Source organism: Aegilops tauschii, chromosome 7, assembly GCF_002575655.3.
Source record: "Aegilops tauschii subsp. strangulata cultivar AL8/78 chromosome 7, Aet v6.0, whole genome shotgun sequence".
In the NCBI taxonomy this organism is placed as follows: domain Eukaryota; kingdom Viridiplantae; phylum Streptophyta; class Magnoliopsida; order Poales; family Poaceae; genus Aegilops; species Aegilops tauschii.
In genome coordinates this window covers 487,964,663-487,989,557 of record NC_053041.3, presented here as the reverse complement: position 1 = coordinate 487,989,557, position 24,895 = coordinate 487,964,663, and the positions used below count along the sequence as shown (strand labels likewise).

General features: G+C 44.9%; 1 protein-coding gene across 3 annotated transcripts in view; it reads right to left on the bottom strand.

Annotated features, from left to right (window-relative positions):
• Nucleotides 1–2,965: 2,965 nt before the first annotated feature.
• Nucleotides 2,966–24,895, bottom strand: part of LOC109784995 (rRNA (cytosine-C(5))-methyltransferase NOP2C) — a 45,502-nt gene continuing 23,572 nt past the window's right edge. Inside the window, exons 7-13 of one of the 3 annotated variants that reach the window (XR_012189331.1) lie at nt 20,201–20,438; nt 19,671–19,864; nt 13,241–13,494; nt 12,896–12,996; nt 12,265–12,346; nt 10,658–10,722; nt 2,966–3,491 (exon numbers count right to left, since the gene is read on the bottom strand). Coding sequence is in view for 2 of the 3 variants with exons in the window: in XM_020343608.3 (XP_020199197.1) it covers nt 3,377–3,491; nt 10,658–10,722; nt 12,265–12,346; nt 12,896–12,996; nt 19,671–19,864; nt 20,201–20,438 (795 nt within the window). In the remaining variant the exon portion in view is untranslated. Of the gene's footprint in view, nt 3,535–10,657; nt 10,723–12,264; nt 12,347–12,895; nt 12,997–13,240; nt 13,495–19,670; nt 19,865–20,200; nt 20,439–24,895 lie in introns of all 3 variants that reach the window. The other 2 variants (XM_020343608.3, XM_045230723.2) reach the window with 2 other exon arrangements.

Genomic DNA, 24,895 nt, shown 5'->3' with positions numbered 1-24,895 from the left:
GCTGCGTCTAGGGTGCACCTCGTCGAAGGAGGTGATAAGTCCAATTTTGCATCATATTTTACTTCTTGTTTTGCATTGTAGTTATAGGATTTGGGGGATTTTATTGTGTTCGTACATCCTCTTTGGTTGATTCTATCAGGATCCTAATGAAGGAGAAGATTTGAGGCATTAAGGAAGAGAAGTTCATTATGTGGTAAAAATCGCACTAATCAGTGTGATAATAACCTACCAAACGAAGCAACAATGAAGTGGTAGGAAAAGAAGCAACAATGGCGCTTTCGGGGGCAAATACGGTGTCTAGTACGAGCACGCCCGATGTATCAGCTCACATACCACGAGGGGCCCCCATCCCCTGACCGACTACTTCAACCCCGTGCCGCCGAATCATGGATAGGAGACACAAATAGATCAAAATACGCACCAGAACCAATAACCCTAGCCTCCGAAGGGGCAATCTGCATAACTACTCTGCCATGCCATCAACCTGATCGTGGAGACTCCAATATCAACAATCGTCATCATCATCACCCCTCTATTAATCTCTTTGAAGTACCAAAACCCTAGGTGGATTCTTACGTGTTTTACATTGATCATGTATTCATCCATGATTGCCATGATTATGCCTGTCTATGTCTGCGTAAACCCCCTAGTTCTCAGGGATATGGAGGAACCCTAGTATGTTTAGGTGATGAACGATGATAGGATACGAAATCCTCCTTTGTATGTTTATGTTAATGTTCTTCCAATGTTGTGTAAGGCCGACCACTCAACATTTTCCTTTATGGATGGAGGGATATTACTATCATTGCGAGATGGTGGGTTGAGGAGGTACTGCAGTGACAGAAGCCAGCTCCCTCCTCCGTTGATCTCTTGATAGGTGATTATGGAAACCTCTTTTAGCTACATCCATGGGGAGACCCTTAATCACTATTGTCGTAACGTAAATGTAGGGAGGAACGGTGGTGGCATATGTGATACGTGTTGCTACATGTATGCATGTATATGGCTACACCCACTTATAGAAACATGTGAAGTGGCTTGGTGATCTGAACCTAGAATTACCCAAAAAGTCTCCTGCCTGCTTTATAGATAAAGCATCGACCATCATACAACCCGACTGATACAACTCGACACCAGAACACACACACTCAAGGCAAGATACAAGTGTATTTATGAATAGCTACACTACCCCATAAATTCATGGAGGAAGGAACTATCACCGTGGTCGCCCTGGAAGTATTTGTCCGACAAATTTGGACATTTATTGAGTTTTACTAACCGATGGAAGGGATTGGATTGTTGTTGGGGTTTCTAAATCTATCATGTATGCTAAATTTTGTTGGGGTTTTCTTGTACTTGTAGATTTGAATTGGCAGCTTCCTTATCTGTCCGCCGGGCATGGGTTTGATACATTGAGCACATTTGTAAGGGAATTGACCGGTTTGTAGTGCAAAAAGTATTGGTCATTGTTGCTGGCTAGCTTCGGGTTCAATTCCACATACCAAGAACTAATGGAGCACCTCGAGGCCAAAGTGAGAGATGAGGGCGTGTGATCTCACCTTCTCATTGATTATTTGTTACCCACCATAGCCGTCAAGGAAGGCATATGTTGCGCTCATCCTGGGAAATTTCCCGGTGAGACACTCATCGACATTCCTTCCTTCCTAGCTAGCTAGCCATGAACAAAGATACTATTTGAACCGTACACTAGCAATATTTGTTGGACCGTGTACTTACTGACATAGGTTTGGTTAGGATATGGAATATGTCATATGTTCCGATTTGTTGCATCGGCCAAGATAACGTTGAACGCTCACATCTCACAGACACACGCAACAGTACTTAAACTAACTATCAATTATTGTGTCTGATCATCGCTTGAGCAGGCGTTATAGTGGACGGCATGAGCAAGCATTTATTCCTCTGTCCTTCCAAGGCATGCAAGAGTGGAATGAGAAAACGTCACAAGATAGATGGAGTGTGGCGACGTAGCAAGACCGGCAATAGACTGGCATTGAAGGCCAACAACCAACAGGCTGGTAAGAATAAGGTACTGGTGATCTACACCAAGTCTGGTGGCGAGCAGGACAAGACCAAATGAGTGACACACAAGTGCCACCTCGGTAACATCGAGGCAGAGAAGGAGGGGGTTGGTCGTCTGCAAGAATTTCTACCAGATGGCGGAGCCCAAAAAAAAGAAAGGTGTCAAGGAGGGAGCATTAGTCCTACATGCAAGACTATGCTGCCTTTATACTCCATATCGATTCTGCCGCTCTACACAACAAATCTACCCAGTGTATTCAAAATCAGAGTGACATCCTTACCTGGAATAACACTTTACAAATGACATGTGCCCGGGCTGTGGTTGTCCCATAGCCAAAGCAACAACGCGTAACTTAGAACACACCTCCAACAGATCCCGAGTCGATACCTGAGTTCCCCACTCAAGACAAGCTGCGAAGGCGTTCCTCCGAAGACCGAATGAAACTACATCAGCCCACTGTACCGCAAGGCGGTACCATGAGAGTACACCAATGATTTCGCATACAAAACTAAGAATACGACTCATATTACGTTACATCAGAACCCATCTTATATACCTACGTGTCCCTTATAATAACTTTAAGATACAATTTCGTATTGTTACCCTCACTTCTTGGCCACATTTGTTTTTTTACGCCACGGACGCAACATGCATCATGTGTAGCTTTTTCATGACATTCTCGACACTAGAGGCAGCACAGCGTGGCCATCCTTAGTGACATGGAGGGCCACATTCATGAAGGCTATCTTTGCGTTGGCTAGTGCATGAAACTTAACAATAACCTACAGGGCTTCAAAACAAGATCTCACGATCACATACAAATGAATCTTTTTTCAGTTCTCAACTGATGTAGACCCATGGCCATATCAATAACCTATATGAAGATATTGGCTACTGGATTAACACCATCTGCTAGAGATGTTTTTAAGTAACCAAAAACCAAATAATAGGAAAATATTGTAGTTTTGCGAAACAATACACACTGAACAATTGAACAACTAGTCACCTCTCCAGCGAAAGACCTATCATGAAGGCCAACCCAACATTGTTCTTTAATTCTGTTCCAACCCACCACCCATCCAGCGATAACCTAGAAATACCTCAAAAAATTTCTGTCATATCAAACTTACACATGTTTAAATCATAGTCCTCTTGTGATTTCGTTACTATATAAGCCCCTAGATAACCAAAATTCTCAAGAAATGTTTGGATGCAATGCAGGTAGTCGCAACAATACATGCCAGTGACTACTGAAAATGCCTGCAATTTAACTGATTCTATCGAAGATTTGTAGTACCCAACATATGGTGCTCAACACAAACCACACTTTGCTCAGTCCTCCTTCTGTCCAACATTAAACTTCGCAATGAAGAAACCCATCGTATCCAGTGATGATGATGGATCAAACCTCTGGACAAGCTGTGCTTCATCCTCCGTCAACCACTGCCTGCAAGAGCGTTTGATTGTTAGAGTTGTCCAGGCAACTTTTACTGGAACACATGCAAAATAAAAGTCTCATGGGTAAAGGGTAGGTACATGACTATTTTACACATAGTAATACAAACCATTTTATACACTGAAGCAAGATTAAACATATATTGATTCAGCCAAGTGCCGCCTGCTAGTCGTTATATATCTGAACAGCTGATAACATAATTACTAATAAATACATTTTTTTACAGGAAAATGCTATAAATAAAATGCCATAGACCAAAAGATCTTCCAACAATGTACTCCCTCCTTCCCAAAATATAAGGCGCCGTTTGACTTTTTTGGTCTTCATGGCACAAATTTGACTATGATTTTCACGTACTGTGTGTCTATAAAAACATATGAAATAAAATTGTTTTACAAGACAAATACGACAATGCCATTTATCCATGTTCTATTCATGTACTTTGATATATATTAGTGGTCAAAGTCGTACATCAAAACCGTGCAAAGTCAATCGCACCTTATATTTTGGGAAGGAGGGAGTAAAATGCTTCTAGTACTACAGAGCAGCACGCTGCAAGAAGGGCCAGAATTATTAAAACAAACCTTGTCCAGCAGTTTGATTAACAAACCAGCTTATTTGGCCCAATCTTTCCCTAATAATAAAGCATGGATTGACTTTGTCGGGTTCACCGTCACATCCTTTTTACACAAAAGTCCCTGTGTTTTTTAGTATTCAACCCGCACTCCATCACGATCTTATCTGTTAAGTGAAAGAAACGATTTGACGGGCCCTCTCTCTCCCGCACTAGAACTCGAGATGCCCTGGCGCTAGGGTTCCTCCGCCGCCGCGCCTATCCCTCCGCTGCCGGCAACCCTCTCCCATCCCCTTGCACATGCCGCCGTAGTCCCCCGACGCCGGTAAATAGCCTTGACGGAGCACTAGCCGGCGGCTCCCTCAAGCACGCCGCCCGCCGATAGGCGCGATGGGGGCGCCGGTGGATGGCTTGATTGTGTGCGGTAGGGCCCTGCCGCGGTGACTCACCTCGCGTCTCCACTCCCCCGAGGGGCTCCTCGCCTGCTGCACACCCTTGTCCTCTCCCATCCAGTGCGGCTCGCAACCTGCTATAGAGGAAACTCTTGCCGGCTCCCGTGCAGGCCCTCCTCGCGGACAGCCTACTGCCCAAACCAGCTCCCCTGTTCTGGCTCTGCCGCATCCCATGGCTGAGCAGAGCGAGCAGACAAAGAGAGGAAATACTCAGTTGATTTTGCAGGCATGGCGATTGACCTGATCTGTTTGGTTGTCCCCAGATTAAATGATGAAGGCGCCCACACCTTTCCCCAATGTCTCGGCAAAGTCCGGTCTGTCCAATGTCGTTTGGTTGGCCAAAGGAGATGTTTTGCAAAATTTTGCAGCTTGACCGGGCTGAAGGAGATGCTGTGCAAACTGAGAATGAGCATGCCGAGCAAAGCGATGAAAAGTGGTCGCCGCCGGAAGTTGGCTGGGTGATTGATCAATATAGATGGGAGCTTCTTTGAGGAAAGCCAGACAAGCAATCATAGATGCCCCACTACCCTGGCTTGATCTGCAATGTCAAGTCAAGAATAAAAATTCTTTTCTATGGTCTACTAGACTACTACAGATCACCACATTGTCCGTTGTAGGGATCTGAACAAAACCAACTAATTAAGGTGGTTTGCATCTCCTTCAGTGGCAGCCTGCAGTAAGTTCCATACAACTGAAGGGTGGTTTACATCTCTACCTCTACCAATCAACTACCGTGCAGCAACTTCAGTTTGATGTTCAGAGGAGGCGTTACAGATATTTTTCATGCCACCCCATGCTAGCCAATGGTTTTTCTTAATGTTTCCAATGGAGAGGATTTGGATGGAGTAATGTTTGTTTCTTCTGAATAAACTAAACATTGAATCTTAGATTACTTGCATCGTATATCTAATTGTAATGTCTTTCAGGCTCAAACAAAGGTATGATGACTGAATACTGATATTCCCTAATACATTTGGATTTTCTGTTTTATCAACTTTCAGATTTTTTAAAATCCTGTTTATTATAGTGTATATACTCTTTTCTTGCTAGCTCTGTACTAAGGTTTTGAGAAATCTGTGCAAAAATTAAGATAGATGTACAGAGGAGTTATTTTAAACAGGTTCTGTTTAAATTTCTCCTCTGATGTGTTTCACAAGGGATACGTATCAATGATTTGGTATAAACATTCATATGATTTATTTCCCTGCAACGGTAACCATGGTAATAATGGTCCAGATATTTTTGGTTGAATCTGTTCTCAGCAAATTAGCCGAGCTATTTTGTGAGTTGTGCACATCAGAATCTGCAATCCACTACAATGTACAATATACTTAGTTCAACGATACTTTCCAATCTGCACTAGAAGCTGAAAAAAAATCAACGAGCAAACTTGAGTAATAACATAATATTTGTATTCAGATTGCAAATAATATTTATCTTATAATGAATGAATGGTTTTAGCTGCTGCACATTTCAGTATAGTCTGACACATATTGATGGCACCACAAATACTTCTCCTATTGCAGGCTTGACTTGAGACACCACTACTGAAGGTATTTAGCTGGTTTGTGCCTCTTGATAGGTTTGTAGCTCTATGAATTGTTTTCCAATTAAACATATGAATTTCCTGGGAAAATCAGTGTAGAACTCCATGGTTTGTTTCTCATTGAGGCCTCTCGCTTCCTACAGAGGTGGCCGATTTGAAGGAAAATAGCTAAGCACTGAGTTAATGGTGTTCGCAACTGTGGCATTCTGCAGTTCAAGGAGCTCAAGATAATCTGCTTCAAGATGCAGATGTGGGTCTCCACACCTGTTATGACCGGCATATTAGGGGCTTAGCCAAGTGGGTTGTGGCCCAAGTTATCTTATCGTTATTAGGGGCTTAGCCCAAGTATCTTATCGTTATTAGGATCGTTTGCTTAAGAGTCAAGTAAACCTCTCTATATAAGGAGAGGAGATGTATCATTCTAATCAAGCAAGAAGCAATCATTATTTGCTCGGCTTCCCGAAGGGAGCCGGGAGACCTAACCCTAGCCGCCTCTTGCACCGCCGCCGCCTCTTCTTCATCGCGCCACGACGCCCCGCCGCCGGCAGCCGCGATCGCATCTCCGTCAACCCTCCCCCTTCCCGTACAACCTACGCCCTAGACCAAGTAGGATCCTAGCTCCTACCAATTTGGTATTACGTAGCTCGGTTCCGATCATGTCTGCACCACCACCCAACCCGCCGCTGCCCGTCACCACCGCGCTGCTGGACTCCACTGCCGGCGCCTCCACCGGCCAGACGCCGCCGCCCTCCACCGCGCCGCCCGTCGCCATCTACTCGCCAGCGGAGATGACCGGGGTCCTCAACGACCTCGTCACCGCCGTCCAGGGCATACGCCTCTACCTGGCCGGGCCCTACGGACAGCCGCCGCCCTTGCAGCCGGCCGCCGCGACCGGGCCAGCCGCCCTGCCCTGGTACACGGCCACCACGGCGCCGATCGGGCCTCTACACCACCATTGGCCCGATCAGCCGCCGCCCGCCGTCGCCCCCCACTGGCCGCAGTGGCCGGCTCCGGCGATCGCCGCACCCCCGACGCCTCAATGGCCGCAGTGGCCGGCCCCGGCCCTCGCTGCGCCCCCGACGCCTCCTGGGTCCGGGCAGCCGCAGCCCCAGCTGCCGGCCCCACCGCCGCCCGCTGCCGCGCCTCAATGGCCACAGTGGTCGGCCCCGGCCCTCGCTGCGCCCCCCACGCCACCCAGGTCCGTACCGCTGCAGCTGCCGGCCCCGCCACCGCCCAGCACGGGGCCCGGGTCACCCACGCAGGGAGGCGTACTGATCCAGCAAGTGCGCTTCCCGCCGTCACCGTCCCCAATACCGGCCTGGCTGACCGGATCATCGCCGCCACCCGTCTACACGTCGGCTGGAGACCCGCAGGCAAAAACTCTGCAGTTCAGCGATCCCTGCGGCTCGGCGGGGCACTCCACGGGTCGCGGCCATGCTGACCGGGCGCCCCAATCCTCGCTGCTTCGCACCTCCGAGCCAGTCGGCCATGGCGTTCCGACTCAGACACCGCCGCGGTTTGCCAAACTGGACTTCGCCACTTATGACGGCACGGAGGACCCCCTCAACTGGCTCAACCAGTGCGAGCAGTTCTTTCGCGTGCAGCGCACCCTCGCCTCGGAGGGCACCTGGCTCGCCTCTTACCACCTCCGCGGCGCGGCACAGACCTGGTACTACGCCCTCGAGCAGGACGAGGGCAGCATGCCCCCTTGGGAGCGCTTTCGCGAGCTCTGCCTCCTTCGTTTTGGGCCACCGATCCGCGGGAGCCGCCTGGCAGAGCTAGGCCGCCTTCCCTTCGCCTCCACGGTTCAGGACTTCGCCGACCGTTTCCAGGCCCTGGCATGCCACGCGTCGGGCGTGACGGCGCAGCAGCGGGCCGACCTCTTCGTCAGTGGACTTCCGGATCACATCCGCGTGGACGTGGAGCTTCGGGGACCCCAGGATCTCCAGATGGCCATCCAGCAGGAATCACCGTCCCGGGCCGCTGGGTCGCTACCCTGACCGGATGTTCCCGCACAGGGTCGGCCTGCTCAGGCTTCCGCGGCACCCCTCGCCGCGACCGCGGCGCGCCCCTTCCGCCGGCTCACCTCGGGCGAGCTACTCGAGCATCGCCGCCAAGGGTTGTGCTTCAACTGCGATGAGCCCTACACGCCCGGCCACGTCTGCCCGCGACTCTTCTACCTAGAGGCTGCAGACTACATTCCGGAGGACGCCGTCGCCGCCGACCTGGCCGCCCCAGCTGTTGCGAAGGTGTTTGACGCTGGTTGATCACCTCGAGGAGTTCAGCAAGCGCTTCCCCACCTTACAGCTCGAGGACGAGCTGTTTGTGCAGGCGGGGAGAAGTGTTATGACCGGCATATTAGGGGCTTAGCCAAGTGGGTTGTGGCCCAAGTTATCTTATCGTTATTAGGGGCTTAGCCCAATTATCTTATCGTTATTAGGATCGTTTGCTTAAGAGTCAAGTAAACCTCTATATATAAGGAGAGGAGATGTATCAATCTAATCAAGCAAGAAGCAATCATTATTTGCTCGGCTTCCCGAAGGAAGCGGGAGACCTAACCCTAGCCGCCTCTTGCGCCGCCGCCGCCTCTTCTTCATCGCGCCACGACGCCCCGCCACCGGCAGCCGCGATCGCATCTCCGTCAACCCTCCCCCTTCCCGTACAACCTACGCCCTAGACCAGGTAGGATCCTAGCTCCTACCAACACCACACATGTCCTTGGAGTATCAACAGTGGCAAAGTGACATCACTCTAATCTAAAATATGTTGTGTCCGCCTATGATATGATACTGATAGTGAAGGTAAATAGTTAATCTTCTCAACTTCCATTATCTCCTTTCATAGTATAATTTCCCTCCACTATTGTCGGATGCAGCTCATGTGATAACTTCTTACGTTTTTATGAGAGAAACTTCTTATGGAATTGCGTGTTGTTATTTGCACTCTGTCACCTAGAGACCTACTCATGCACATTGGGTTCACGATGATCTTGGAGAAAGACTTTAGATGGATGAAAAGCAGATGTAGTTACAAGATGGTGGAGAAATAAGTCTATTGGGTGTTGGCACTTGCCGTTTTTATTTGTGATAGAATGCTGGTACTTGCCTTTTTTATTTGTGATAGGATGTTGGTACCTTCGAGTGTGTTATTGTGGTGATACGTTCTTTTCTCTTTATTAATTCCCAGAGGCAAAGATAGTTCAACTTTCTTTGATTCTATATATGATGAGTTTGTCCTGTAATTCTAAATCATGTAAGTATTTTATTTGCTTGTCATTGGTTTCATGTACAATTAGTGCACAATGAGCTTCTATAGAAAGGGAAAGGAATTTGGGTAGGTGAGGCTGTTTGAATGCACCTGTTTGTTTCTGCTCTATGTTGGCGAATGGTATAAACAGTGCATCCTTCTAAAGGCTCTCAAGAGTTAGATGTGCTTCAGAATCTAGCCGGCTCGATGGCGCCGGGCTCAAGACGTCAACAGAAAGGAGAGGAGCAGGATGAGCAGGTCATGTGGTGGACAAGTCCAGCGTCTTGGGATTGACCATGTTAGAACGCTTTGTGATCAGGTGGAAACCGCAGCCACCGTCGGCGTGGTCGGGAAGGAGGGTTAAGGAATAAATGTTATGGCTATATGAAACAATGAGAGGCTAATCATTTGAAATGGCATTGAGCAGCGGCACCATCATGGAGCATGATGAGGCATTGCAGTGAAGCTACAGAGCGCGTTGTTCCACCGGCGAGCTCCCAAATTCACACATAGTGGATTCTAGATTACTGAAGCTATACAAGGCGGTCATGTGATAACAGAGTAAACTGGAGTGGTATAAAGTGATGGAGCCAAAGCAAGAGTGGAGGAGAGTCATGTGGCAATGATACACAAGGTGAATGTTCTACATAAAGACTGACATAGGAATGGGAAAATCACAAGGATGTTCCATTCAGCACAAACATTTACTCATTACAAAATTGATGTTTTCCACCGTAATTTGGTTGAGTTTAGTTCCGGATAATGAGTACGTTTGATCGGTGGTTTAGCATTTAGCAGTATGTAGAATGTGAAACAATATGCGTGTGAACTCAAAATTTTGTTTGAGCTCATACTAAATGAGAAAATGCTTCAAATTAATGAGCTCACCCGGCGAAGCTCATGAAGCTAAATGAGAAAATGCTTCAAATTTTTGTTTGAGAGTTCTTGGAGTTCTTTTATCTCCGCCACTTATCTATAGTCTTGGACCATCAATAATGAATTTATTTAGAATATGATATTTTTTTCTCCCGTTGCAACGCACGGGCATTTTTCCTAGTACAGTCTTATGCACAAGGACAGCTTATCAAACTAATGTACATTGCTGATGCCTATGCATATGAAATGCCCTCATGTTATTCTACTATTCTCAAAAGGTCAAAAGAAACAACGAAAGTTTGGGATGCAATCCCCAAATGTACCACATCCGGCTGTAGCCATGTGCCAAATTATGGCACTGAGTTTTGCCAAATCACGAAATGGTCGTTCCACAACATAATCTAGATAACAGGTTCAGGAGCCAATTTCAAACAAAGATATAACAAAAATATTTGGATCTTACTCAGTATATGCCTTGTTGGGCAGCTTACACGAGCCAATAATACCAGGTCCTCCAACTTTTGGGTGCTGAAAAAGGGTTGACAATAGAAATGGTGTCGGGAGTTTAGCAATGAGTCATATAGCACAGCAAGTTTAATTGTCTCAAGTAAACATATTATAAATCCCCTTTGTTCCAAATTATAAGACGCTTTGGATATTTCAATATGGACTACATATGGACTGAAATGAGTGAACAAACACACTAAAACACGTCTATATACATCAGATTCAGAAAAGGTTAGAAACATCTTATAATTCGGAACAGATGGAGTATAAGAAAAGCACTCAGTTTCTCTACTCAAGTTAGAAATATGTGTGCATATTTGAAGCAAAAATGCAGATACCACCAAAGGGTCCAAGACCTAATTTGCTTCTACATTGTCTTAAGGTGGCATGCTATCATTTTTAAATCAAGTTCACCAGCTTTAACATGCACTATAATGTTGAGCTAAACTATTGTTTCGCAAATAAACAAATATTTCAATTATGTTATGAACAATGCAGGCAGAGGGATTCAAGCCCAGGCAGGTGAGCAGCTCAGTGGCATCTTCGCAAACCGATCAAGCTTTTGCGCCAACTTTTGCAACAACCATTAATTTCAAACAAGTGATGAAATGCAACAGATAAATTAATGGGATATTTTTCAAGTTTTGTGCTGTAAATATATAGCTACTGGGTTTTGCATTGGAAAAGGTGTCCCTTGCTTTTGCCACTCCTGTTTGCTTTTAGTACTTCTGCCGCTCAACTCCGTTAAAAGAAAACTGGGCACTCATGTTTTACCAGTCCTGGATCTCAGGGCCAGGGGCCAGCGCCGTTGGCACACCGCCAACAGTGGTAAACGTGCCAAGCAGCCATGCGGCATCCAACTGACCAAACGAAGACACCCTGGAGAGCACCAGCATGAGTGGAACTCAAGGCATCTCAGTGCTGCAGCGGCTCGACACGGCAGTAATACAGTAATGAGGCGAGGAGGCATACTTGTGGAATGTAGTGCCGCAAATGTGGAGGACTCTGTGTCATGATGGAACCAAGATAGAGGAACAGATCTGTGCGGTGGAGAGGCCATTTGAGATGCCTCCTGCACTGCCTTAGCACAGGCAGCTGGGGACCAGCGTTGAGCAATCATGCCAGTTGGCTCCCAGCAGCCAATGAATGAGAAAAAGAAGGATTCGTGGGTGAAAGGAGAGGTACGGAGAGGACACAGAAAATGTGCTGGGAGACTTTTGAGAACAGACAAGGGGAAAAAGTAACATTACAAATTTAACCATTTTAGCTCACTTCTCATGGCTGCAGTTCTGCCAAAAATGTAAACTCACATCCGTAGAAGGTGCCAGAGCTAACAAGGGTGACGGAAGTAGAAAATGCAGAAGGGAGTTAAAATTTTCGAATGGCTAAAATAAGACACGTCTCTCCAACAGCAGAATCAGGTAGACACATTGCAGATAAAAGACATGCATCGCTTTTAAAGAGAAATGGAAAACTTTACATGTGCAGTAGCACAAACAAAATCTTCTGACACATTAATCCACCGCAGCGAAGACACAACAACATACAAGTCACTGAACTTACCTGTGATCCTAGTGACAGGAATTTGTATGTATCCAAGGCATATCTGACCAAAGCCTCATTTTCTCCTGGATTTATGGTACACCTGGAAAGCAGAAAAATAAATAAGGTACCAGTAGTAATCAACACTGTACAGTGAGTTGTATTGCTTATTTGCTTCCCATTTAAATTGTAGGCCACTTAAACAATACACCAGCATAAATGGCAGGCATATGCAAGATAAAATGACTGCTAGCAAGTTATGCAGTTTATGGAGCAACTACGATTATCCATCAAGTAGCTAACATTGATATCGTGCACAACAGTGTATGTAGATGGAACAAAATTGATCGTTTCACCTGCTGAATATCATTTATGTTTTGTTTTTTGGTATTGCTGCAGCACTTACAATGAATCTCTGTTAGACCACTAGCTGCACTGTTTATAATCCAGGCTCTGTGCTTTTTATCCAAACAGAGACCCACTATCCCAGTACAGGAAATACAGTGGGTACTCAGTATCTCTTAACTGTGTCAAGTAAGCAATGAAAACGTGAATTGAACTACTGTGTACCAGCACCAGAGAACAGAGCAATGTAGCACGAGTTTTTGACCTTCTACCCCAGTAACAATAAAACAAAGTTCAACAGACTTACGTGGAATAAACAATTATCCCACCAGGGCGAACTAGCTTAACAGCTTGATCAAACAATCTTCTTTGATACGTCGCATTCTTTCTCAGCGATTCCAGAGTTTCCTGTAATAATGCAATGCATGAAACAGCAAATAAGTTAGCAAGTTGTACTAAAATTAACCATCTAGATATTAGAGAATCTCCAGCAGGCCCCCTATTAGAGCCAGGAAAATGCGGGCCCCCCATAACACCCCTCCCACCCAGCCCCAACTCCCACAGGCATACCCTCAGGCCCCAAAACCGAACGACAGAGAGCGGGAGGAGACTTCCCTTGCACGTGGCTCTCCCTCCCGTGTCGGGAGCTCACCAGAAGGCCTCCGCTGCGCAACACTCGCCTCCAACCTCCCCAGCCTCCCCCCTCGCCGTGCAGCTTCCCCTCTTACTGGCCTTTGCCCCTCCGCACAGCGCATGCTGTTGGGCCAGAGTTCTGGCATCCACAAAAACTGCCACGCGGGCCTGGCATTCTTCACCCTCCCTCCATCGCTGTCGCGTCGTCCCAAGGAATGCCGCCATGCCAGACCCGGACTCCTAGTGCGCTGGCCCGAGGTAAATGCAGTCCTCCTGTTTTAGGTATATGTGAATTTGTCTGTCAATTTGCATGTGAAATTGTATATAAAATTTGCATACAATTTTGTAACGTCAATATAATTTCGATATCTGAGTTGGCTTAGATCTTCAAGGGAAGATTTCGGAGCTGAGGAAGATGCATTCGCACAGGGCTAATGAGGTTTGGCTAGGATGGATCGTTGGTCACGGGTCCAAGTCCAAGTCGGGGTAGGTTTGAAACCAGATCCAACAAAAGCTAGGAGGGGGCCTGGATGTTGACTAGAAGATAGATATAAGTTCAAGTCCTAGTGGACTTCCACTTTGACATGGGCCGGAGAAAAGAAACTGCAATAGAGAAAATAAAATGTTCAATAATTTATTTTATTCTAAGCGAAAAAATTCCTAGCTCTTCTATTAACAACTTTTCTAGGGTTTCAAAAGTGGTATGTTACGATTCCAATTAATGAGCTGGCCACACGAGCCAACTAAATCAAAACATTTCTTGCCTTCCCCTACCCATAATCAAATCAAATCAAATCTTACCAAAATCTAGAATATGATTGGTGTAAGATTTATGTTAGACACAATTGGTGTTGAACCACTAGAATATGTATGCCCCTATTGCAACACACGGGCAATTAGCTAGACAGTGTTAAAGACGAGATTACTACATTCAAGATCCATAATAAACAACTCATTCTTAACAGGTGCACAGCCATAAGACATATCCTTTAAATATATAGAACAACCATTGTTCTCAAACTTGAAACGAATATCCATCACGCAATAAACAAGATCCTGATATAATGTTCTTGCGTAAGGCCAAACACATAGTAACAATTACTAAGCTCTAATACGAATCCCAAAGGTAGATGTAGAACACCGATGAGTTGAAGAGTGTCTGCACTCGTTTTTGGAAAAACTCCTGCTGAACGAGGCATTCCTGCTGTGACAGGACCCAGGTGAGGCGCACTGGGGAAGGTGCCCAAAACATGGAGAAACGGCCAGGAGGGATATAGGCACTCAGGAGCAAGGTACACATACGAGATCTGCAGTGACCAGTTATAGCTCTCCCAAGGTGATACAAGTTGCCATGTCCTAATCGGAAAGCGGCTCGCTGATTCGGCATTCTCCACAGGCTGGCTGCTATGTGAAGGATAGCTTGAAACCATGGCAATATAAGGTCGGATTTAAGTATGGAGTTTGCCTTTGGATGACCCTATTTGAGTGAAGATTTTGGAAATCTCTTGCAATGCAGTCGAGTTCTTCAGCGACAGAGACAAAGTTCTTCTGGTCGTTGACGAAATTGGTCTGACTGAAGAGTTAGGATTTCGCCGTGCGATCTGCCTACCATGTGAGGAAAATGAGAGTTCCGATGAAATTGTCGCACCGACCGTTGTTGTGCAAGTGCCAGCTGTTGAGTGGATCCTTATCTTAACAACGGTCGTGTCCGAAGGGGACTTATGTCTTACCATGTATGGTTACCCCTGGCTATAAATAGCTGCCCCCCACAATCAGTAGTTGGTTGGCTGCTCCAAGAGAAAGATTGACAAGTGTCATTTGAGAGCAACCTTTCCTCTGACGAACTTGAGAAAACCCAAGTGAGGAAAAACCCAAACACCTAAAGCCAAAGTGATTGAGCATCACTGAAAAGATTGTCCTATGTGGTTCGACGCCTATTACCTTTAAAGACTGTCATTCTTTCAGGCGGTTAGGCGTCATGTTCTAAGCATCCAAGAAGAATTTGTGGAGTGCCATAGAACGAGTCTGTGAAGGTTTTGAAAGTCTACCTTGAAGATTTACCACGAGTGATTGGGCGGGGTCTAAGTGACCTTAGCTCAAGGGGAATAAGGTGAAGACTTGGTGTCTTTTGAGTTCGATCTCAGCCTCCCTAACTAGGCATACAGTTGATACAGCAACTGGAACTGGTCAAACAAAACACCGTTTCTTCACCGAGCCAACCTGGTTTCAAATTCCTCAACCCTTTACTTTCGGTACTTGTGCACTTGAAGAATTTGTGTCCTGCATTCTGAAGACTTTGAACTGAAGACTTTCATTTTGATGCTTTTCATTCCTTCGGTTCATCATGTTTACTTTTGATTGTATGTATGATTGCATGTTCTTCATCTGCATCTATCATGTGCGCATGTTTTGCTTCACTGTGATGATTTAGTTTCCCCTCTGTTTCTATTTCATCACTCTGTTCTTCGTCAAACTCTACCGACTTTGACGAAAAAATCTACCATTCACCCCTTCCCCCCGATTACCTGCGCTTTTAATTGGTATCAGAGCAAGGTACTCCCTTGTTTTGTGTGATTTTGGTTTAACCACCTGGAGTTTTATTTATGTCGGCCATAGGTATGATCGAAGTCTGCGCTACGTGCCCTATCTTCGAAGGCACAGACTACCCGTACTGGAAGAACAAGATGCACATGCATCTTGAGGCTATCAGCAACGATCTCTGATTTGTCGTCGAGAATGGTGTGCCCTCTGTTGGACCCATTATTAATGCTAATGACGTGAAGAGATTCAAACAACTTGACTCTCAAGCGAAGAATCATATGTGGGCATCTTAACAAAGGACAGTATTGCAAAATGAGTGCTTTGGAAACCTCAAAGCTTATCTGGGATAGGATCTCCAAAGCCAACGAGGGGGTTTCAACTCAACGTGACTCCCGAGTTGATGTTCTTTGCAATCTCTTCAACCGCTTCAAGAGACTCGACAATGAAAACGTCCAGCAAACATTGATCGCCTCACTGATATCTTCAATGAGCTTCAAGCTCTTGGGGCCTCTGACATCACCGACCATGAGGTGGTGAAGAAATTGTTGAGATCACTTGACAGTTCATTTGACATCTTGGGACTGATGATTCAAGAGCGTCTTAACTACAAGCAACTTGACCTGGCTGATATTCTTGAGAGGCTCAATACTCTTGAACTTTAGCAAGCTAAGAAGGGGAGCCTTGGCGCAGTGGTGAAGTTGCTGCCTTGTAGAAATGTAGGGAAAGGTTGCGTACAATAGACCCAAAGTGGTCGGACCCTTCCCCGGACCCTGCGCAAGCAGGAGCTACATGCACCAGGCTGCCCTTTTGAGAGGAGAAACGTGTATAAGGCAAAAGCAAAAGCCAAAGGAATTTCTTCATCTGAAGAAGAATATGACTGCAGTTCCGATGACCTCGGAGAAATTGGCAGAGAACTTGTAATGCTAGTGAAGAAATTCCAGAAGTTTTCAAAGAAAACCCGCTTTGGAAAGCCTTCAAAGTATGACTCGAAGAAAACTGGAGAATCTTATGTTCGAGACTAAAAGAAGAGAACTTGCCACAAATGCAAGAAGCCCGACCACTGACTGCCCTCTCTGGGAAAAGGAATCAAAGAAGAAAAAGAGCAAGGATGACAGTTCTCTGGGAAAAGGAATCAAAGAAGAAGAAGAGCAAGGATGACAGTTCTGATGAGAAGAAGAAATCCTCAAAGTCTTCTTCAAAATCTTCATCATACAAGAAGAACATTTCTAGCAGAGCACGTGCATTCATCAGCAAGGAAATGGATTCTGAGGAAGAATCCGATCAAGAGGAAGATGAGGAATCTGAGGAGTCGGACTCGGGTGTGGCGAGCCTACCTCTCGCTGCCGATTTCGTCACCAAATCCATCTTCAACCATGAAGGAAATGGCTACGTCACCGACGCTGAGGCCTGTGACGACGACTCTACTCCCACCTATTGCTTCATGGCAAAAGATGCCAAAGGTATCCTCACGTGCTGCCTACTTTGATACTTTCAGTGAAGATGACTCTGAATATGAATCTAAACCTAGCTACAAGAAACTTGCTAAAATTGCAACTGAGCAACAAACTGCTATGGAAAATATTCAAAAACTTCTAGACAAAAGCGATGATTTGTTGGATGAGGAAATGGATCGAAGTCAATCTTTGACCGGTGATCTTCAAAGTCTTCAATCAAAGTATGACGAACTTCAAAGTCGTCATGTGGCCCTCTCAGCCAATCATAAGTAGCTTTCCTATGAATTTCTTCAAAGGAAGCAAGATCTCGAAAAACTAAGAGCATCTCATGATGTTCTTCGAACGTAAAACGATGTCTTGCTCGCTCAATAGATCAGTACCGCTCGCAAAGAATTTGTGTCACCTTACTTGAAATGCCTTGACCATGAAAATGCAAATTCTTCTGTTGAATGTTCAAATGCAAGTGCAATTTCTTCAACTGTCTCGGAGGCTACTAACCCCTCATCTAAGGAACCACAAATATCACTGACGAAAATGCAGGGTTGAAGGAATTGTATATGACAGGCATGTACAAAAGCCTCAAAGGGCATTGCGATGTGCTTAAGAAGCAGATCTTGAACAGGAACCGTAGGAAATAGGGTATTGCATTTGAAAGAAAAATCAATGCAGATGGATCCTATTGAAAACCTGAGCAGTAACCCCAAAACCACCTGGGTGCCTGCAAAAGGGCCTCTTGTCAATCCATCCACTTTGTCTAGCTACAACTGTGTTACTTCTTATGTCTCTGATGAGTCATTTGACTCCAACTATAAACTGTTCAAAAATCAGAATGGTGAAGTATTTACCAAATTTGTTGGAACTAACTGTAGGAATGGTCCCCCGATGAAGAAAATCTGGGTGCCCAAAAGCCTTTTAGAAAGTCTTCAAGTGAATGTCGTCATGACACCATTGATGAAGAAGAAAAACCCCGGGGAAATTTTTTCATATGGCCCAAAGTCTTCAAATGGTCGCAGACCCACTTATGGTCGTGCTAATGCCTTTGTTTCGCAGGGAAACAATCATCGGTCTAATGAATGTGTGCATTATTCTTCAAACCACTATGTTCACAAACGTTTGAAAAATTCTCGGCATATTTATTTGAGTATACTAACCCCTCTGTGAAGAGAAGTGCATTTGCTTCAATGCCTAAATTCTCAATTGGCGCACTTAGATACATTGCTTCTCAGCCACCCTAACAAATGTGGGTGGTTAAGAAGAACTAATTTCTTCTGCAGGGTCGGGTCTCCAGAAGGGATGCGCTAATCATGAAGAAAATCTCTGGAGACCTGAAAAATCTTGTTGAATGCAAGATAAAAATGAAAATGGATTATCCATTACTCTCGTCCATGATATCACTGCACAACCACATAGAACCAGCAGCCACAGCAGCAACACAAGCCTCTAGTAGCAGCAGTTTCTAGCAGCACGAGCGTCTCCTTCCGACCAAGCCGTGATGTCGCTGTGTCTCCCACGCAGCCACGCCACACATCTCACGTGCCACCTCCACGTCTCCCGCGCTCGCACGCAGCCACTAGCAGACCTCCCCGCTAGCCGGCGCACAACCGCGAGATGAGTGCCCGCTACCGAGATGAGCCCCTTCGCCGCCTTCCCGTCAGGCCCCGTCGTCGGCGTCTGATACTATGTTGAATGAGGAGAGGTGTACCAGCAGCTCGTCTCTATGTGCCGTAGGATGTGGCAGCACTCATCTCCAAACATTGATCAGCCCTCCTCTTCTAATTCACTTACACGAGTTCGGCCCTATGGGCCTAAGTTGTGATGGTCCAGGCCCATACCAGATCAACATCTACCAAATCATTTTCGTACACGAATTCGGCCCTATGGGCCTAAGTTGTGATGGGCCAGGCCCATACCAGATCAAAATCTACCAAATCATTTTCGTAGGGTGCCCGGAGGGGTCTGGTACCTCCTAGCATGAGAAGTCAGGGACTTTAGAGTGCCTAGTTCTTTATGCCATAACGGGTTGTTTTGAAAGTACGGCACCTCCAAGCTTTGTTAATCCGAAACCTCTGGGTTCAAGTCTTGGCTTTCACATTTTAAATAAACATTTGCTTGCACTCTTTCTTCCACATGTAGGCCTTATCGAGTCACACGTGAGAGGAGGTGTTCAAGTATATGTCAAGGCCCAACCTTCTCCAACTTTTGGTTCTACTAGTTGGTGCATGAAACTTAATAATGGATTGAAGCTTGATTAGATGTCACTATGTTAAACATGAAATATCTGAGTTTATTTTATAATATAAAATATAATACGGATAGTAATTATAAATTATGATTACTGTTTTGTTGATCTTGTATTCACATAGGCAAACAATTGTAACATATAGTGATGCAAAGAATGTAAAGTGCAATTTAACGATCAACAACATACACAATTTAGGTATAGTAGTCCCTTACCTCACCAGCAAAGAGACGAGGTCTCAAGCCAAGTGCAGAACATGGAGCATCAAGGAGGACACGATCAAAGCTGCTTGGAAAGAATCCTTTTGAGTCTTCAACTCTACCTCCAGAGCAGTTACTTCTTCCTGTCCCGTTCCTCAATCGCCTTAAATTCTTCCTGAGGTCTGCCTTGCTAACATACCTTTTGGCATCTGGTGTTCCATCATTTAAAAGAAAAAATGAAATTCCCGAATACTGGAAAAGATCAACATATACAGTGTCCAACATGTACAACAAATATGATTGCTGCTGCTTCAGGAAATAGTGTGACAATTTAGGTTAGTGTCTAAATAATTCAAACAAATTCAGACACAGTTCTCACTCCAAACTAGAAATACCCAAAGAACATTAAAACATCCATGTTATCCAGAGATCTGAAAAATCCATATGATACCATCATGTGAACAAAAAGGATCCAGAATGCACAGAATAGAGCTGATGTGGTGAAGAAAAATGAAGACATGGGTATAAATTGGCATGCTGCTTACCAGTCTGCTCAACTATTGCAGTTGAGCTGTCTTCAGCTGCATTCGTAACACCGGCACCGATTATACTACGGATAGGGCCAGAGTTCTCTGCTAGGGTCACAATTGCTTCAGAGCAATTATCAGCCACGCCAAGATTTCTTTCCTCATAAGCCTTCCGTACAGATTTGAGAGCATCAAGTTTATAAGCTCTTATACAACTTAGGCCCATCTCATCAGCCAACTTCAAAATACCCATCACCTGGAATATAATTTTATGTTATTACAACGACAATATGATTCTCGGGATAAAGATATACACCATCAGGGAACACATGATAAATGTTAGATACATAAGATATACACCATCAGGGAACACATGATAAATGTTAGATACATAAATAAAGGCATACTTTCATGTGCATGTGCATCATGACAGATTTTTTGTTGCTCAGCTGTGACATCTCGTAAAGCTTTCTAACACATCAATGTGAACATGACCTTAGGAGATAAACTAGGAATCTGAAAAAAGAAATACAAGAAACCTAGTACCATACATATATGATTTACTCCCTCCGTTTCTACACCTAGATATAGGGTATATTTTTTTGAGGAAAAATCCAGATTATATGGTGTGTTGCATTTGTTGACAATTTTACCCTTCCATTGATCTAATCCCACGTGTTACATCCCTAGAAAAAAGAAGATGCTTTATTAGGACAGCGCCAACCCGTGTGTTCTCTGCATGCAGCGTGTAGGTTAGTAAGGAAAAAAATGCAGCGTGTAGGTTAGTTAGGAAAAAAAATAGACGTGGACACGTGGTGCAAATCATGCAGCTGGCCCTTAGTTTTAGGAACCAATAATCTTGTTCCTTCCTTTTTCTTGTTCGTTCGCGTGAACAGATCAAGCAGCCGAATGTCTTTATTCCTTTCTTTCCATGGACAATCAGCGCATCAAGGAGGCGACCTCCCATCCCATAGACCCGGCGACCTCCCTTCTCAAGGACGAGGAGATCAAGCTAGCGGACTCTGTTCCATTGGACAAACAGCAGATCAAGCCGGCAACCGTGCTATGCGTCATGTGTCTTCAAGTGCCCGGGAAGACGAACGACCTAATGAATTGGTTCTCGGACTTGGCATCTTACAAATGTACCGTCTGCAGCGAGATACGAGTTTTCTCTGGGCCGCCCTCAAAAGAATCTTCAACAAGCAGCTCAGAGTATAAAGGTAGCGACGACGAAAATAATGGCAGAGACTCGGACGCCGGATTGAAGATTAAAGAGTTTGAGAAAAGCAAATACAAAAACATGTAGGACTTGATCGGTACTCTACTTTCGATGTGTTCCCGATGTAGGAGTTGAAGATTACAACATGCCGGTTTGAGCATGAATAAAATTATTGCCATATGTGTTCCCGATTGTAGGAGTTGAAGATTATGACATGCTCGTTTGACTAAGAATAAATTTATTGTCATGAGTATACTCTACTTTGTATGTGTTCCCGATTTATGCATACAGTTCCACATGACTTTGAGCGTGCAAACGTTAATCACCATACATGTATTATTGCCACTGGGTGTAGAAAAAAGTTGAAGCCAAGAAGAAATACATTAAGAGTTGAATGGGTAACCATTATGAGTAACACTAATCCGATTATATTAGTGAAGACCCTTGAATAAACCCATTTAGAGTTCAACGGGAAACACTAAGAGTTGAACAGGAAGCCGCTCGACAACGTTATCATGGTAGGCACTACACATCCGATAAAGATCCAATGGCCGTTAACAATGCTTGCAACGCATTGTAATACCACCGTGAGATCGCCAAGCCTCTAGCGAGAACCGGGAGAGAGGCTCAGGAGAACCAGGAGAAACTCTTGGCGAGAACTGTGAGAGGCTCGGCGATCTCCCGGTGGCATTACTATGCGCTGCAAGCATTGTTAACGATGTCATTAAATCTTCACTGGATGTGTAGTGCTTACCATGATAATGTTGTCGAGCGTTTTCCCGTTCAACTTGTAGTGTTTCGCGTTGAACTCCAAATGGTTTTAGTCAAGGGTCTTCGATACTGTAATCGGGTTAGTGTTACTCATAATAGTGTTCCATTCAACTCTTGATGTTCTTCTTCTTGGCTTCAACTCTTTTTTACACTCAATGGCAATAATATATGTATGGTGATTAACATGTGGACGCTCAAAGTCATGTGGAGATATATGGATACATCGGCAACACATCAAAAATAGAGTAAACATACAAAAATAAATTTATTCATACTCAAACAGGCATGTCATAATCTTCAACTCCTACATCACGAACACATCAAAAGCAGAGATACAACAATAAACGAAAGTAGAGATACAACAATAAATATATTCATGCTCAAACCGACATGTTATAATCTTCAACACCTACATTGGGAACACATCGAAAGTGTTAGAAAGAGACTGCAGAGGAGCAAGAGGGGAGCTGGAGTGAAGACAGGAAAGTGGTTTACTTATGCTGTTTAACATATTGCTGCCCTAAGGCACATATATAATACAGGGGAAGTCGGTTCCTATGCAAACCGACCATGCAGCTCTAGCAGCTGCTGGTACATGCAAAAACCAAATTGACTATTGTTGTCTACATGCATGCACTACCTTAATAAGGAAGCTCCAGCCAGCCTACGACTAGTCTACTACTCCCTAGCTAAGTAAATACTCCCTTCGTCTGGAAATACTTGTCGAAGAAATGGGTGTATCTAGATGTATTTTAGTTTTAGATATCCATTTTTATCCATTTCTGCGACAAGTAATCCGGACGGAGGGAGTATAACACAAGGATTACTGTTAACAGAAAGTAGAGTACCGATCAAGTCCTACATGTCCCCATATTTGCTGTTCACAAACTCTCTAATCTTCAATCCGGTGTCCAAGTCGCTGCCATTATTTTCATCGTCGTTACCTTTAAACTCCGAGCTGCTCGTTGAAGATTCTTTTGAGAGCGGCTCAAACAAAACTCGTATCTTGCCACAGACAGTACACAGAAAGTAGAGAACCAATTTATTAAGTCGTTCGTCGTCCCAGGCACTTAAGATACATGACGCATGGCACGATCATCGGCTTGATTTGTTGTTTGTCCAATGGAACAGAGTCCGTCGGCTTGATCTCCTCATCCTTGAGAAGGGACGTCGCCGGCTCCATGGGATGGGAGGTTGCCTCCTTGGTGTGCTGATTGTCCATGAGAAGGAAGGAAGAAAGACAATTGCCTGCTCGATCTGTTCACATGAACGAACAAGAAAAAGGAACAAGATTATTCGTTCCTAAAACTAAGGGCCGGTTGCACAATCTACACCCGGTCTAATTTTTTTCACTAACAAACCTACACGCAGCATGCAGAAAATGCACGGATTGTGGTTGTGCCTAATAAATCATCTCCTTTTTTCTAGGGACGTGATGTGTGGGATGTGATCAGTGAAAGGGTAAAATTGTCAACAAATACATTACACCATACAATCTGGATTTTTCCTTTAAAAACTATACACCCTATATCTAGGAACAGAGGGAGTACTACGTTGCGGCGCCGCATTGTAGTCTTCCCGCACCGCAACCAAAGAGATTAATACATGCAAGCATGATGACAACAAACATTGCTCAAGTTTCATATTTTTGAAATGTTCTCTCTCAAACCTTTTTCACTGATGGCTTCACTATGACGAGATCTTCAAAATGAGATCACATGTTGATATATTTTGGCGACTGTTTTCCATTGGCACCAGATTATTGTCGTTTACTTTCCAGCTTATACCAGATTATAGCCACTCAGTTACTGTAACTTCTAACTTGGTTAGCAGGTTGTTGAGACTCATTCTCCACGAATGCAATACTTGCGTGATACTTCTTTGTGATATGATACCATTTTTACATGTTGGTAAAAACTTGAATACTTACCTCTAGCTCTACATGACATAGGAATGTCTAAATACAAGCAAGTTATTAATTGGTAACCATACACTATTATGGTGGCAACTGCTCGTTCCTAACATGGCAACCATGGTACTATAATCTGGCAACTGGTGGTGACAAAAAATATTATAAAAAATTAACAGCATGTGATCTTGTTTTTATAACATACCACTTCTCAAACTGTAGAGAAGTAGTTGTTACTAGAGGGACTAGGGGGGAATTGCTTGAATAAAATAAATTATTAAATAATTTATTCCCTTTTTAAACTATTTTTCTACAGGTCATGTCGAATGGATGTCTACTAGTACTTGAGTTTATAACCATCCTCTAGCCAAAACCCAGCCCACTCTCATTTTCTGTTTCGATCCGGCAATCTAAGGGTGTATTTGGTTCGGGTCACGGGGTGGAATGGAACGGGTCCATTCCGCATTTGGGCCCCGTTCTCGCGTTTGGTTGATTTAGGAATCGATACCCACTCGTTCTCCCGAACAGAATATTCATATGTGGAACGCACTTATACCTCCAATATAGAGGAACCACGCGGAACGGCCTCTTGCTCTCATCTCCCTCCCGACGCACTCGCCCCGCGAACCCTCTCCCTCACGGTCGTCGCTCCTCCTCTCTCGTCTCTCCCAAGGCCGACGGTTCTCCTTTCTCGTCTCTTCCTCAGTTTGACGGCTCTCCCCTTCCGTCTCTCCCTCGGGCAGGCAGCTTTGGGCCGGCAACCCCCTCATCCCTGCCGCCTCATCCCTGTTAGCAGCGCCACACCACAGATCTG